This window comes from Rhinatrema bivittatum, chromosome 4 (genome assembly GCF_901001135.1).
Source record: "Rhinatrema bivittatum chromosome 4, aRhiBiv1.1, whole genome shotgun sequence".
NCBI classification, from domain to species: domain Eukaryota; kingdom Metazoa; phylum Chordata; class Amphibia; order Gymnophiona; family Rhinatrematidae; genus Rhinatrema; species Rhinatrema bivittatum.
Genome location: NC_042618.1, coordinates 442373815 through 442387652, shown reverse-complemented (window position 1 = coordinate 442387652; position 13838 = coordinate 442373815). Strand labels below are relative to the sequence as shown.

Sequence of the window (13838 nt, the reverse complement as noted above, 5' to 3'; positions counted from 1 at the left end):
GGAATATGAAGTACACACAGGATGATATTGAAAGCAACATATACTGGTAAAGAAGCCTTTTACCCTCTTTAATTGTCACCCGACAATTGCTCTTCCTCAATGCAGGAAAAGTCTGGGCTTTTAGCCACATCGAGCAGTAGCGTTCCCGGGAAAAGGAAAAGTATGTGCATAGGTTTTGCATTTTCAAATCTGTCCTGCCTACTTTTTCCCAAGGGAAAAAAAAAATGCCCTTGCAGAAAACACCAGTAGAAGTGACTGCATTTGGTTTGTGCTCACGGCGAGTTTCGAAGCTCTCACTCTGAGAATGGGCGTAAAGCCCGGTCTTTGTGTCCCGGTGTGGATGGTTTGCCCCCAAAACAATTCTTTGGGAAAATGTAGCAAGTAGAAGGGCGAGGTGTGGAGGAAGGAAGAAACGGCATTCCCTTCCGTGCATAGCCCAGGGATTTCAGCCAGCAGTGCAGAAGTGTGAGGAAGTGAAACAACGGGTGCCCATTGCAGCGAGACGTTCACCTAGTGGCATGAACCCCCAGGCAAGGCCGTGCAACTCCTTTCTTTCAAACTGCCCTGTGCTGGGTTCGGTTTCTTGCCTTTTTCTCCCCCCGTGGCTCGTGGCTGTGACACGGCACTCTTGCAGAAGAATTGGTGCCCTTGTAGTCTGATATTCTTTCCCTCCCTTGCTCAGGATAATCATTTTTGAAGATGAGCTGGAGAACCTTGCTGGCCCTAAGGAGACCCAGAAACTGACAGCCGAGGCTTATGAGGTGCTCGAGTGGAAGCTAAAGCTGATCCAGCCTCACATCCAGGCAAGTAACAGCTGCTGGGAAGAGGCCATTTGTCAGGTGGAGAGAATGCTCCGAAGACATCCAGAAAACAAAGGTACACATGAAAGTCTCTTGTTGCAGTCCACTCAGCATGACCTCCTTGTGTATTCCCTTGGCTTCAGGCGCCATATCCTCGTCTGTGTTCAGCCCTGGTTGCATGAGCGGGGCTTGTTTTGCACTCAGCCTTCCATGCTAGGGCTGTGCAGTGTTTTTCTTTGTTGTTTTACCTGATTTCATTGTTTAAATGGTTTATTGGGGATTGTTTTCCCCCCTTATTTCATGGTTAGTACACACAGGGAGGGTAAATTTAAAACTGGCATGCAGGTGAACGTGTGCGCGCATTCATCGGCCTGCTTCCAGGGTCGCGGCTATCTTATAACTTGCACGCGTATGTGCGCCAAATTTTAAGTGGAGCGCGCAAATGTCGCTCCTACTGGGTAAATCGGGGGATTTTAAAAGGGCCGTGTGCCGACGCCGTTCCCTGTTTGACCAGTTAAGAGAGAGAGGTCCTCCATACCCCTAACATTTAATAGTCTTCAATCCCCCCCCCCCCAGATACCCGTGACCCTTAAAACCCTGCAGATCTGCCTATTCTTTTTCTTTTTTTTTTTTAACTTACACATCAGAGTAGAAGTAAAGTTACGTGGCGTGTTCTGGATCGTAAAAGTATTTACATGCACATCTCGGGTTCACGCCCCGAAACTCTCATGCATTGCCCAGGCCACTCCCACCCCTTGCCCCTGTTTGCAAACGTTCCAAGATATACGCGCTGTGGCATTTGCACGCGTATCCAGGTGGCTTTTAAAATCCATTCTGCGCACTTGAGCTCAGCTTATTCGCGCATACCCCGATTGATGCATGCACCAGGATTTTAAAATTAATCTTAAGTTCTGTTACTGCGCACTAACTGGACTGGAACAGTAACTTTTAAACTGGTGCGCGGGCACACATGCGCGTGTTCGTTGGCCCGCGCCCAGGGTCACGGGCATTTTAATAACACATGCTCACCTGTCATAACATAGCCTGGACACACATACATGTGTGCTGAATTTGAAATGGATGCATGCGCACCAATGCCACCAATGCTTGCAAACCCCCCTAATTTAATAATTTACCTCTCCCTATTGGCATTGATCCTGAAAAACCTGCTGACTTGGGTAATTTAGTTTGATTTAGAATTTACGCGGCAGGGGAAGGAAGGACGCATAATTTATTTTATTTATTTTATATACCAACATTTGATCTGCGATATCACATCGATTTACATTTAGGTACTCTAGGTAATTTCCCTCTCCCCAGAGGGCTTACAATCTTAAGTTTTTGTACCTGAGGCAATGGACTTGCCCAAGGTCACAAGGAATGACAGCAGGACTCAAACCCTGGTCTTAGTCCACTGCTCTAACCACTAGGCTATTCCTAGTGGTTAGAGCCTCAACACGTCCACGCCCTGCCCAGACTACACCCACACTCCGCCCTTTTCCGGAAACATTTTACTTGTGAACACGGCGGGAAAGACGCACATCCTCTGGCAGCTTTTAAAATCTGTTGGCCCGACTTTCGTGGTTCCAATACAATGAAACAAAACAGTGTCATTGACATTGTCTGTTTCGTTTTAAACGAATGCACATGCTTTCCCAACATGCAGCTTTTAACTTTTCCAGCTGTCCTTGGTATGACAGAAGCTTCTGCCCTTGTGTGGCTGTAGAATGCAAACTTGCTTGGTAGATGTCACATAGCAGAATTTGAGTCTTGCATGTGAGAGAAGATTATTTGCAGTAGCAGACCCTGGGTGATTGGATGTGCTATAGAATGAGCCTGTGCTGTAGGATTTATGGAAGGAGACTATACCTCTTCAGCTTGCTGTTTAGCCCAAGACTGCATGAATTGCAGAACCAGACTATTTGGTCTCCAGGAAGAAGTTGGCTTGACTGCACTGCATGCTAGAAACTAATCTTCTGTCAGGGAACAGATTTAATGAGAAGCTTTCTAGGAAGTGAAAGATGGGCCCTGGAATGTTCTATGAATTTATATATATATATATATATATATATATATTTTTTTTTTTTTTTTTTTTTTTTAAATAAGGTGGATTCCACTTACAGCAGTTCTCATTTTGAAACATTTCATTTATAAGAATGTGTCACTTCTTCAGCATCTTGCAATGTGTCCTTTGCTATGGAAGGGATTTCTGTTCCCAGAACTACCCTACTTAATAGGACCTTTTGTTATGATTGATTGGGCTCTTCTAAGAGGAGTCTGCTACATTACAAAACTATAGCACTAAGAAGTATTTCATGCAGCTGACTAGTTGTCCCAGGTGACTGGACCCATCACATCTAAACAGCTTGAACTGGCCACATTGGGACAGATTTTAAAAGCCCTACGTACGCCGGGCCTATTTTCAAAAGGCCCGGCGGCACACATAAAGCCCCGGGACACGTGTAAGTCCTGGGCGGAGTGGGGGCATGGCCAGAGGCCTCTGCAAGGCCGCTGGGCCAGGGGATCGCGCGCTGGCAGTTGGCCGGTGTGCGTAAGTTATGCCTGCCTCTGGCAGGCGTAACGTGTGAAATAAAGGTATGAGGGGGGGTTTCGGGCTGGGGGGTGGGACAGGTAGGGGAAGGTGAGGGGGAGAAGGAAAGTTCTCTCCAAGGCCTCTCCGATTTCGAAGCGGCCTCGGAAGGAATGGGGAAAGCCAGCTGGTCTCCCCGCGGGCTCGGCTCACGCAAGGTGTACTAATGTGCACCGCCTTGCGTGCACCAACCCCTGATTTTATAACAAGCGTGGCTGCGCATGCATGTTATAAAATCGGGTGTACATTTGTGTGCGCCGGGTAACGCGCACAAATGTAGGCCGCGCGCGTACATTTTAAAATCTGCCCCATAATTTATATATCGAGAGAGAATTTATTTTTTTTTTAATTGACACACATCGCCATTCGCCATGTGTAATAACAGAATCTAGGACTAGTTAATACCATTGGACGTTCATCATTGGAAATCTGTGTTCTAGTCCATCTTGGGCCATAAATGAAATTTCATTGAATCATCCAGGACAAATTTAAAACTTGAGCAAATTTGCATCCATAAAAAGATGCAAAACTGGTAAATCACTGCAGGAACAATACAGTTCCTGGTGCCACAAAGGCATTGCTCCACAAAAACTGCAATAGCAGTAACTGTATTAAAAATAAGCTATGCCAGGCTTTTGTAACCACCGCTCTGAGATTTCAGACTTGTTGGAATTTGAGATTTTTGAGGGCTTTAGGTATAGACAGAAGAAGTTAAGCCTGTAAATGGCAGATGTTAAAGGTCATCAGGCCAAGAATTTGAGTAGTCTAGCAAATATTGTTTTCTATAGGAGTGACAGAAGGTAGCAGCGAGTGGTGGGGTTATGAGTGTGAGGAGTTGGAGGACCACAACAGGAACAATCCAAATTCTCCAAAGAAAAAATAATTAGACCTAACTTCATATTGTGTTTATATAAGTATGCAGCTGTATTATTTGCAAAAGGTATAATAAGCCAGTCACTTATAAGAATGACTGTAAGCACCAAACATATTATACAACAATATAGCAGAATAAATAATTTCCCCAGCTAAAAGAAATGAGCATATACGAATGGCCTAGCAATAAGCAGTCACTTTCCTGTAAGAGCATTCGCTCTCGCTCACTCTCTCTCCAGATGGTGATGGTAAGCGGTTTCTCAATTAAGGACTAGATGATACCGGGAAATGCCTGGTTATTGCAGAGTTGGTCATGCTGACCTTTATCAGATTCAGGGCTTTGCTGGAATTCTGTTGAGTCTCTTGTGTATTCTTCTTTTAAGCTCTTAGCCTTGCACATGTGTGTAAGCCAGCCTAATTTCCGACTTTCTTTGGAGCTTCAGCCTGGGTTCCTGTCTTTGAAGTTCTTAGCATTGTACCTACATTTAAATGTCAGCTACATGCTTGCCATGTAGCTTTGTAATGGAGTCCAAGTTATTCTTTTCACTGACATCCTGTTTCACCATCTTACAGTCACTGACTGCTGATCATGCTTTCACACAAATGGAGTCTCTGTCCCTCACGCATACACCGGAAAAACTTCACATCCACTCTCCTAATTTAATACATTCCATCCCTAGCATTTTGTGAAAGGTGATTAGAAGTCAGAAAAGCCGAACTATATACATGGCGAAACCCATGGAGGAGAAAAGGCAACCCTAGATGCTTGAGAAAAAGAATAAGAGCAGGCATTTCTGGTATATCTAAAGCAAATGGTCCCCCAGGAAGCATTGAACCTGCTGACCTTAACCTGGGAAATAAATGAGTATGGGGAAACCGGTTTGGAAGGTAAATGGAGTCATTGATCAGAAGGGTGACATTATACCAGGAGGCAAATGGGACAAAGCCCTTATAATCACAATACCCTATGCAGGTAGTAATAGGGGCAGGGTTGTATTAGGTACTATATGGAAACAGGAGTTAATAGGGATGTCCAAGCATTGAAGGGCAGTTTGTAACAATATAGGGTGATTCCCAACTCTTGTAAATCATCATCAGCGTCCGTGGGAAACAGAGTGCATATACAGTACAGGACGTGAAATTTGAAAGTTTGGCAAGGGTCCTGGATAATCCCAGGACATAATGTAGTGACAATTCCCTTTTGTAGTGGGCAGGATTCTGGGTAGGTTGTGGACACTGTCCATTAGCAGGAAAGATAGATGCAGAAGGGGAATGGAGGTGTTAGGGGAAGATACTGGTCTACCAGTATACCAGCTATACCAGAACATGCAAAGGCACAAAAAGAACAAAACAGAGCAAGTCAAAAGGCAATAACAATAGTCATACGTCCAATAGGTATGAAGAAACAAGGGAACCAGTCTTTTGTGTGGGATGCCCAAGCTTCATTCTCTGCATTTGCAACAAAACTTTGGCAGGCAGATCCATTGGTGAAGAGCAGGCAAGGCAACCCACACTGTATCCCAAGGAGCTTTAACAGTGGCTTCTGCCTGCTGCAGCGGGAATAAAACATGTAGGATAAGAAATCCAGATTTTAACATCATTAATTTCTTTGTATATGGTACTGTTTCCCATCTTCTTCATCCTCTTGAACCCTCTGAAACATAACTATTATCTGACTTATCTTGCATCGGAGGGAATAGGACAGAACCTTGCATGAGAAGCGCTGATGGGTTTTCCCTCTGAGCTTTAATTCTGGTCTCTCGTCTCAGCTGAGGCCTTTGTGAGTGCCTTTGGCAGGGCTTTGTACTAATATAGGCTGTTAAAAGTACAGCATTGAGACACATTAAAACTATTTACTGGAGACATTTTAAGGCAATAAAGGTAGGCCTGTCACTTCAAATGGTTTTGCATTTGCTGGCCAAACAGCTTATAAATGAAAGCCCACCAGTTTAAAGGACCCATGCAAAGAGAGGGAGGCATTGTGTTGAGCATTTTCACAAAGGAAAATTAGTTCTTACCTGATAATTTTCGTTCCTGTAGTACCACGGATCAGTCCAGACACCTGGGTTGTGACTCCGCACCAGCAGATGGAGACAGAGCAAAACTTGACGGGCTCCCTACATATAGTAAGGTGCCACCCACAGCCCCTCAGTCGAACGAACTGTCAAAGCAAAACCAGTGCCCGACTAACTAACTAGAACAATTTTAAACCAATTCAAACACCCCCGGGCTGAAAACCGAAAACATCAGACCAGAGGCAAGCGGCTTTATGCCAACAATTGCAGTACGAAAAACCAAACGAGCGGACTCTCTCTCTCTTCATCGTACCGAACAGACGGGCGGGAGCCTGGACTAATCCGTGGTACTACAGGAACGAAAATTATCAGGTAAGAACTAATTTTCCTTTCCCTGTACGTACCCGGATCAGTCCAGACACCTGGGATGTACCAGAGCAAACTACCGAGGGTGGGAAGCAGAGAGTCCCGCTCGGAGGACACTCGCCCCAAACCCCGGAGCCTCAGACGCCTGGACATCAAGCCTGTAATGCCGAGTGAAAGTATGCAATGACTTCCATGTCGCAGCTCTACAGATCTCCTGCGTGGACACCTGAGAGACCTCGGCCCAGGACGTGGCTTGCGCCCGAGTGGAATGAGCACGGAGCCCCCTAGGTGCCAACTTACCCTGCAGAAGATATGCGGAACTAATAGCCTCTTTGAGCCAACGCGCAATAGTGGCCCGCGACGCAGCAGACCCCCGACGAGGCCCGGACCAGAGAACAAACAGATGGTCGGAAACCCGGAAAAGATTCGTAACCTCCAGATACCGAAGCAGAATCCTGCGAACGTCGAGCTTCCTTAACTCTTTCATCCCCTTGTCCATCTGATTCCCGACCTCAAAACCTGGAAGGTCCACTGACTGATTTACGTGAAACGAGGACACCACCTTAGGCAAAAAGGACGGCACAGTCCGCAGGGAAACTCCGCCCTGCGAAAATCGCAAGAACGGTTCCCGACAGGACAAGGCCTGCAACTCCGAGACCCGACGAGCAGACGTAATGGCTACTAGAAAAACGGTCTTCAAAGTAAGATCTTTGAGCGTCGCTCACTTAAGAGGCTCAAACGGTGCTCCCCCAAGAGCCGAGAGCACGCAATTCAAATTCCAAGACGGACAAGGATTCCGTACAGGAGGGCGTAAATGTTTAGCCCCGCGAAGAAAACGCACCACATCCGGATGACACGCCAAGGACACTCCGCGAACCTTACCGCGCAGACAACCAAGCGCAGCTATCTGGACCTTCAGGGTACTCCAGGCCAGCCCCTTTGAGAGGCCCTCTTGAAGAAAAGCGAGGACCCCCGGCACCGGTGGACGTACAGGATCCACCTCATGAGTACTACACCAGTCCTCAAAAACCGTCCACACCCTCATATAGGCTAAGGACGTAGACTGTTTTCGAGCCCTCAACAAGGTAGCAATCACTGCCTCGGAGTACCCCTTCGTCCTTAAGCGCGCCCTTTCAAAAGCCATGCCGCGAGACAAAAGTGATCCGCATCCTCCAAACAGACGGGTCCTTGTCGAAGAAGAGATGCGGCCCCGTGAAACCGAAGCGGGGGCTCCGCCGCCAGCTGAATGAGGTCCGCGAACCAAGGGCGCCTTGGCCACTCCGGCGCCACCAGGATCACGTCCGACGGATGTAACTCGATTCGGCGAAGCACCTTGCCTATCAGAGGCCACGGGGGAAACACATATAGCAACACGTCCGTGGGCCAGGGAAGCACTAGAGCATCGACTCCTTCTGCGCCCCGTTCCCTCCGACGGCTGAAGAACCGTGGGGCCTTTGAGTTGCGAGCGGTGGCCATCAGGTCCAGGCGTGGCGTTCCCCACCTGGCACAGATGAGGCGATACGCCATGTCTGGTAACTCCCACTCGCCTGGATCCAGCCGCTCCCCCCGAAACCCTGGGCTGTGGCGATAGCGCGGGAGGCTGGGCGCCATCTTGGAGTGCCCTCCTCGTGGCTTCCCTCACGGTGGACAAAATGGCGTCCGTTCCCGCGCTAAGCGGGAACGGATCAAAAGACGCGGCCTCCAACGCTCCGGCGCGCGATGGCGAACGGGCCCCCCGCGATCGCCCCCCCCCCCCCCCCCCCCCTGGGCGACCTCCGACGAACCCTCGCCACCTGTAACGCATCCGGAGCAGACCCCGTCCCTGGAGAGCCGCACGCGCGGCAAGTCGTCCCCCTCGGCATCCTGGACCACCTCGGCGAACAGGCTCCCCAACTCGCGCCCCCCTTCCGCGAACGAGCGACCCGACCGGCGAAGGGACGGCGAAGAGGGAGAGAGCCGGCGGCACAAAACTAAAACACGCTGGGTTTTTTTTTTTTTTTTTTTACTTAGCCGCTAGCCGTGGTCCTGCAGTCTTCAGCTCCAGCGGGGGTGAGTGAACCGGGCTCCCCGGTGTCACCCCCGACGCTGCTGCCAGCACAGGCCGGGTCCTCGACCCTCAGCAGCGGCCTCGACCTGGAGGGGATGGTCCTCTCAGGACCTTCCAACCCTCCTGGGAGGCTCCCCCGACGGGAGACTTCTATCTTCTTCTTAATGTCTTCCTTGAAGAAATTTTCTCTCCTTTCCTTTTTTTTTTTTTTTTTTTTAAAACACACTGCCCTAACAACTTAGGACTAAATACAAACAGATCCCTGACTGACTACCCCGAGCCACAACAACCAAGGATCACCGAGACTGTGGGTGGACCTGCCCCATCTGCTGGAGACAGAGAAAGACTGAGGGGCTGTGGGTGGCACCTTACTATATGTAGGGAGCCCGTCAAGTTTTGCTCTGTCTCCATCTGCTGGTGCGGAGTCACAACCCAGGTGTCTGGACTGATCCGGGTACGTACAGGGAAATGCATCCTTCTTTTTTTTTTTTTTTTGCCTCTGTATTTATGCCAAACTGGTTTCCAGAGTAACCAGTCCTCACCTTGATGGATGAAAACCGTACTCTGTAATTGATTGGCCTCTTAATCAGAATCTCCTCCGAAAGTATACAGGGCAGACGCCTTTCTTGCCCTGGTGCATTTCTGCTCTTTCTCTCTTGTGCTCTCCCTCTCTCTCCTGTCCCTTGATCACTTCGTAAGAGAGTAAATGTCTGCGGCATTGGAACACAGACCGTTTGACTTCAGGTCAAACCACCAAGTAATTACTGAGGGATTTGTAACCATCACATTATAAATGCCAAATGCACCGGCGTGCTTCTGTGAATATGTAATGAGGCTTGTGGGACGTTTGGATGCATTATGCGGGGTTATAGAAAGTCCCCAGAAGCAGAGGGAAGAATCTGTTGTAGCTAATGTGCTATCATTAGTTTTAAACACGTTAATGCAAACAGCATAAGATTTAGGGATTACACGAGCCTGATGGTGACTACATGAACACAAGCAATTTGCTTGAGTTCCAAATAGGAATTAATATTTCTGCTTTTTTTGGTGACCTGCACAATAAAGTATAAAGCAAGTTTTTTTTTACTGTAAATTGTATTCTAAGTAGACAGCAGACTGAATTAGCCACGACCCGTGGGTGACATATGACAGCACCAGATGGACCCATCTCTTTAGCTCAGTAGAGCTTTTGCTAGTGAGCATGTGCAGGAGTTCCTACGCGCATGTTGCTTTGCGAGCCCCTTGGTCGATATTAGAGCTAAATCTAGCAATGTAGTCCACTCTCCAAGGAGACAGGTGGTTAATAATGGCTAATTCATCCTGCTGTTTATGGATATCAATTTATGGTAAGCAAAATTGCGCTTGTCTGTAATATTTCTTCTCTGTTCAACCCCAAGACTGCAGCAGATTTGGAATCCGGCACTGCAGTGAGGGGAGAGGGGCTTTGTGCAAGGAGCTTCTGGTAGACTCTTATGTGTGGTAGGAGAGTGTCTGTCAGACAGAGATCCAAGACCTGTGGAAAAGAAAAGTTATTAACTTTTTTTTTTGTTTGTTTTTTAACACAGTATTAAACATTAGTGAAGAGAGGCTGCCTAGGCAACAATAAAAACGAGAAAAAACCAAGGCCCTGTTTCATGAGTTTGTACGTCAGCCAACATAAGTAAGGAGATGAGTTGGGTCCTTGGATGACTGGTGCACTCTGGGACTTGCAGTTCTAATGGTAACAGTATCAGAATGCTTTGCAGTGTGCCAGCACTGGGCCAACAATCCTGATAACTTGGAAGCTATGACGTCTTATGAGCAAGCTAAATATCTTGACCTTTATTGCACAAAGGAAACACCTACTCTTCTTTGCCAATCAATATTCATACTAATTAGCATGCTGTGCCAGCTAAAGCCATACTTGCTGCTGGTTGGGAAGAGGATCAATCAGACTTAAGGGCTTTTCACAGTTTGTATTTAGAAAAAAACGTTCTAAGATATGGGCTGCTGTTTACTTCCATTCCTCATTTTAAGTAGTCAAAAATCTTTAGAAAAGTATAAAAAAAAAGTGTGTGTAGGAGATTTGAGGATTAAATATTCCTTGGTGTCAGCAAATTTGCAGACAAGAGTTTTACAGAAGAGGCAGCTTTGTATGTAGTACATAGAAGCAAGAATATGATGAAGGTAAGGTCCACCTAAACCTGCCTAGTTTACTACCTGGTGCAGTGTCAGAACCCCAGTAGATTTTTTGTTAACCACTTAGTTCTTCATAATTTTTTAATTCTGTCACTGGTTTGTTTTTTTTTCCTCCCCCAGCTTCACTAGTAGGCCATTCCCTGCCACCCAACACTTTTTTTTTTTCTGTGAAGAAATATTCCCTGATGTTCTTGATTCTATCTCCTGGAGCCTCGTATCATGACCTCTAGTTTTAGAGCATTCTTTCCTCCAAAGCAGGTAATCTTATGCATTATCCGATACTTCTGAGGTATTTGACTGTGTCTATCATATCTTCCTCCCCCTTTCTCTCCTCTCCCTCTAAGTCGTGCATATTTAGGTCTTTAAGCCTCATTTTATAGAACTTTTGCTGTAGACCCAGCACCACTTTGCTAACGTTTCTTTGGACCCTGTCCATATCCCTTCGGTAGTATGACCTCCAGAACTGAAAACCATATTCTCTAGCTGAGGTCTTGATGATGACCTCTAAAGAGTTTTTCCTGGTTATACCTTAACCCATGCACTGTCGCCTTCATCTGCTTGTGGCCCCCATCTTATCCAACTGTCACTATTTGAGATCATCAAACACAGTCACTCTGAGGTCTCTCTCCCAGTTAGTGCACATCAGTATCTTGCATCATCCCGCCATCTTGTATTGCGCCCTAGGATGTGTGCGCTCCTCAAACCTTCCCAGATTACATCTCATTCTGTCTGCTCCTTCAGGTGTATCCACTCTTTGGAAATCTTTTGTGTCATCTACAAAAAGACAAACTTTTCTTTTTCTTTCTAACCCCCCGTAATATCGTTCACAAAGACCTACAACAGAGTCGGCTCCTGAACAGATCCCCGAGGCACTCCACTAACCATCTTTCTTTCCATCAGAGTGAATTCCTGTGACTGTCACTCAACCAGTGACTAATCCACTCCACCACCTTAGTACCTTTCCCTACGCTGCTCAGTTGAGTAGTTTAAAGTAAAAACTGACTGTTCAGCCAGTAAGCAAGCAGGGTTGTCTGCATATTAATTACATAAGATTTACCATACTGGATCAGACCAAGGGTCCATCAAGCACAACATCCTGTTTCCAACAGTGGCCAATCGAGGTCCCAAGTACTGGGCAGGATTCCAAAAGGTAAATAGATCCCGTGTTGTTCAATTGCAAACATTTCTTGGGAAGCTTAACTTGCCGTGTCTAAAACAGTTTGCCATTAAATATAATTTTATTTTATGTGCTTGGTTCATTCTTTTTCTTTTGTATCTAGGATATCTCAACTTTCTTGTGAGAAATTAAACAAGTTCGATCTTGGCGGCCTGTTTTCCTTTTACTACAGACCGTCTGCTTTTTGTTTGTTTTTTATTTTTACAATGTGCATTACACGCAAAGTCACAGTGTAAACACATTTTATGAGCTAACAAGTAATATCCCCTGCAGACTAATACAGTCCTATTCAGAATATGTGGAGGTGGGAGGTCACAGGTACTGAGAAGTGGCTTTTAAAAAGAAATCAAATTTAGTTTTCTCCAGTTTTAAAGACAGCCTCAACTTGGTAAGGTTTGAGGGCTTAAACTTTAATTAAAATACCATTTACAGTCTCAAAGTAAGTTTATGTAGAGTTCTTTACTCATTTGTCTTCCTCATATCATCTTACAGTGATCAATAACTTGGACCCCCTGTTTCATCAAAACTGCAAACCCTTTCTCGTCCTATCCGGGGTACAATTGGACAGACCGTGGTTGTCCTCTTAGGAGTGGCACCACGCCTGGAACGAATGTCCCATGAGGGCTGTCAGAATTCAAACAATCTTATGGTGAACGTGAATGGGCCTCCGACAGGGAAGGAGGTGACCAGAAGCAGAGTAGGCCGGTATGAAAGGGCAAAGCAGGTGGACCAAGTGATTCTTGCCTGTGAAAGGTTGGGGGTTTTTTTGTTTTTGCTTGCGAGCTCCTAGGGGAGCACCGTGGATGCCACGTGCCAGCCTGGATGCAGGCACCGAAAGTCCTGTGAATACAACCCCTTCGTTGCTAGGCATGTTCTTTGGTAGATGCCAGCCTGGCACTTTTTTTTTTTTTTGTATCTCTTTGAGTATTAAAGTAACGTGTCTGCATCTGTTCATTAAGGGCCTGATTTTTAAAAAAGCATTTTGAAAATTGCTACAATAATGGTTACTTTTTACATGCATAACCCCTTTTGAAAATGACCCCCCCCCCCCCCTTTAAGGAAGCAATGATCAAACCTGCCCGTGTTGGTGCAAACTCTGCGGGTACTTTCACCCAGGGGTTTTGCACCAGTAAAGTGAAACTCTGCCCAGGCTTTTGCTTTGAATATTTATTGCCTCTGGAAGAATTACCAGCACCCACGGTCCATACCTGTAATTTTTTCATCAGAAGCTATACGAGTAGGTTTGAGTATTCAAATCTAGTGGCATGGTTCTTGTCTCCACTCCCGAGAGAGCACCTCCAGAATCTGCAGGTAAAGGTACGTGGCATCGAACGTCACACTATTCAGACGCCCTCCCCTACCCCTGCTTGTATGAGCAAAGCACATTTTTACCTGCAGAAGAAGCTTAGGTAGCAGATGCTGAAATATAATTCAGGGTAAATTTTCAATTTAATTTCTCCTGTTCTGCACTTTATTTTTTTTCTTCCTAAGACCTGCCTAAACCATGTTGTGAGAATTCGCATTGCGCCAGCATGCCTTCGTCACCTCCTGCTTTGCTTATTGAGGACAAGGATCCAATCCCTGATGAGCAGGTAAGAAACACTGCAAAGCATTTTTTGGGGGGTTTTTTATGGGATACTGCGGCCACGGACATTCCATGGCCCCTATACCTATCGTGGGGGAATTCTGTGCAAAAAAAATTAAATTCTGGACACAAATGTAAAATTCTGTGCACAAAACTTAAAATTCTGCTTACTTTATATTGGTCAAAATAACACTATATACATGACAA

General features: G+C 46.3%; 1 protein-coding gene across 2 annotated transcripts in view; it reads left to right on the top strand.

Moving 5' to 3' along the window:
• The window catches only part of VEZT (vezatin, adherens junctions transmembrane protein), an 85947-nt gene that overhangs the window by 57760 nt on the left and 14349 nt on the right, over nucleotides 1-13838 (top strand). For both annotated transcript variants that reach the window (XM_029601597.1, XM_029601596.1), the window contains exons 9-10: nucleotides 683-876; nucleotides 13538-13638. In XM_029601597.1, coding sequence (XP_029457457.1) covers nucleotides 683-876; nucleotides 13538-13638 — 295 coding nt within the window. The remainder of the gene's footprint in view (nucleotides 1-682; nucleotides 877-13537; nucleotides 13639-13838) is intronic.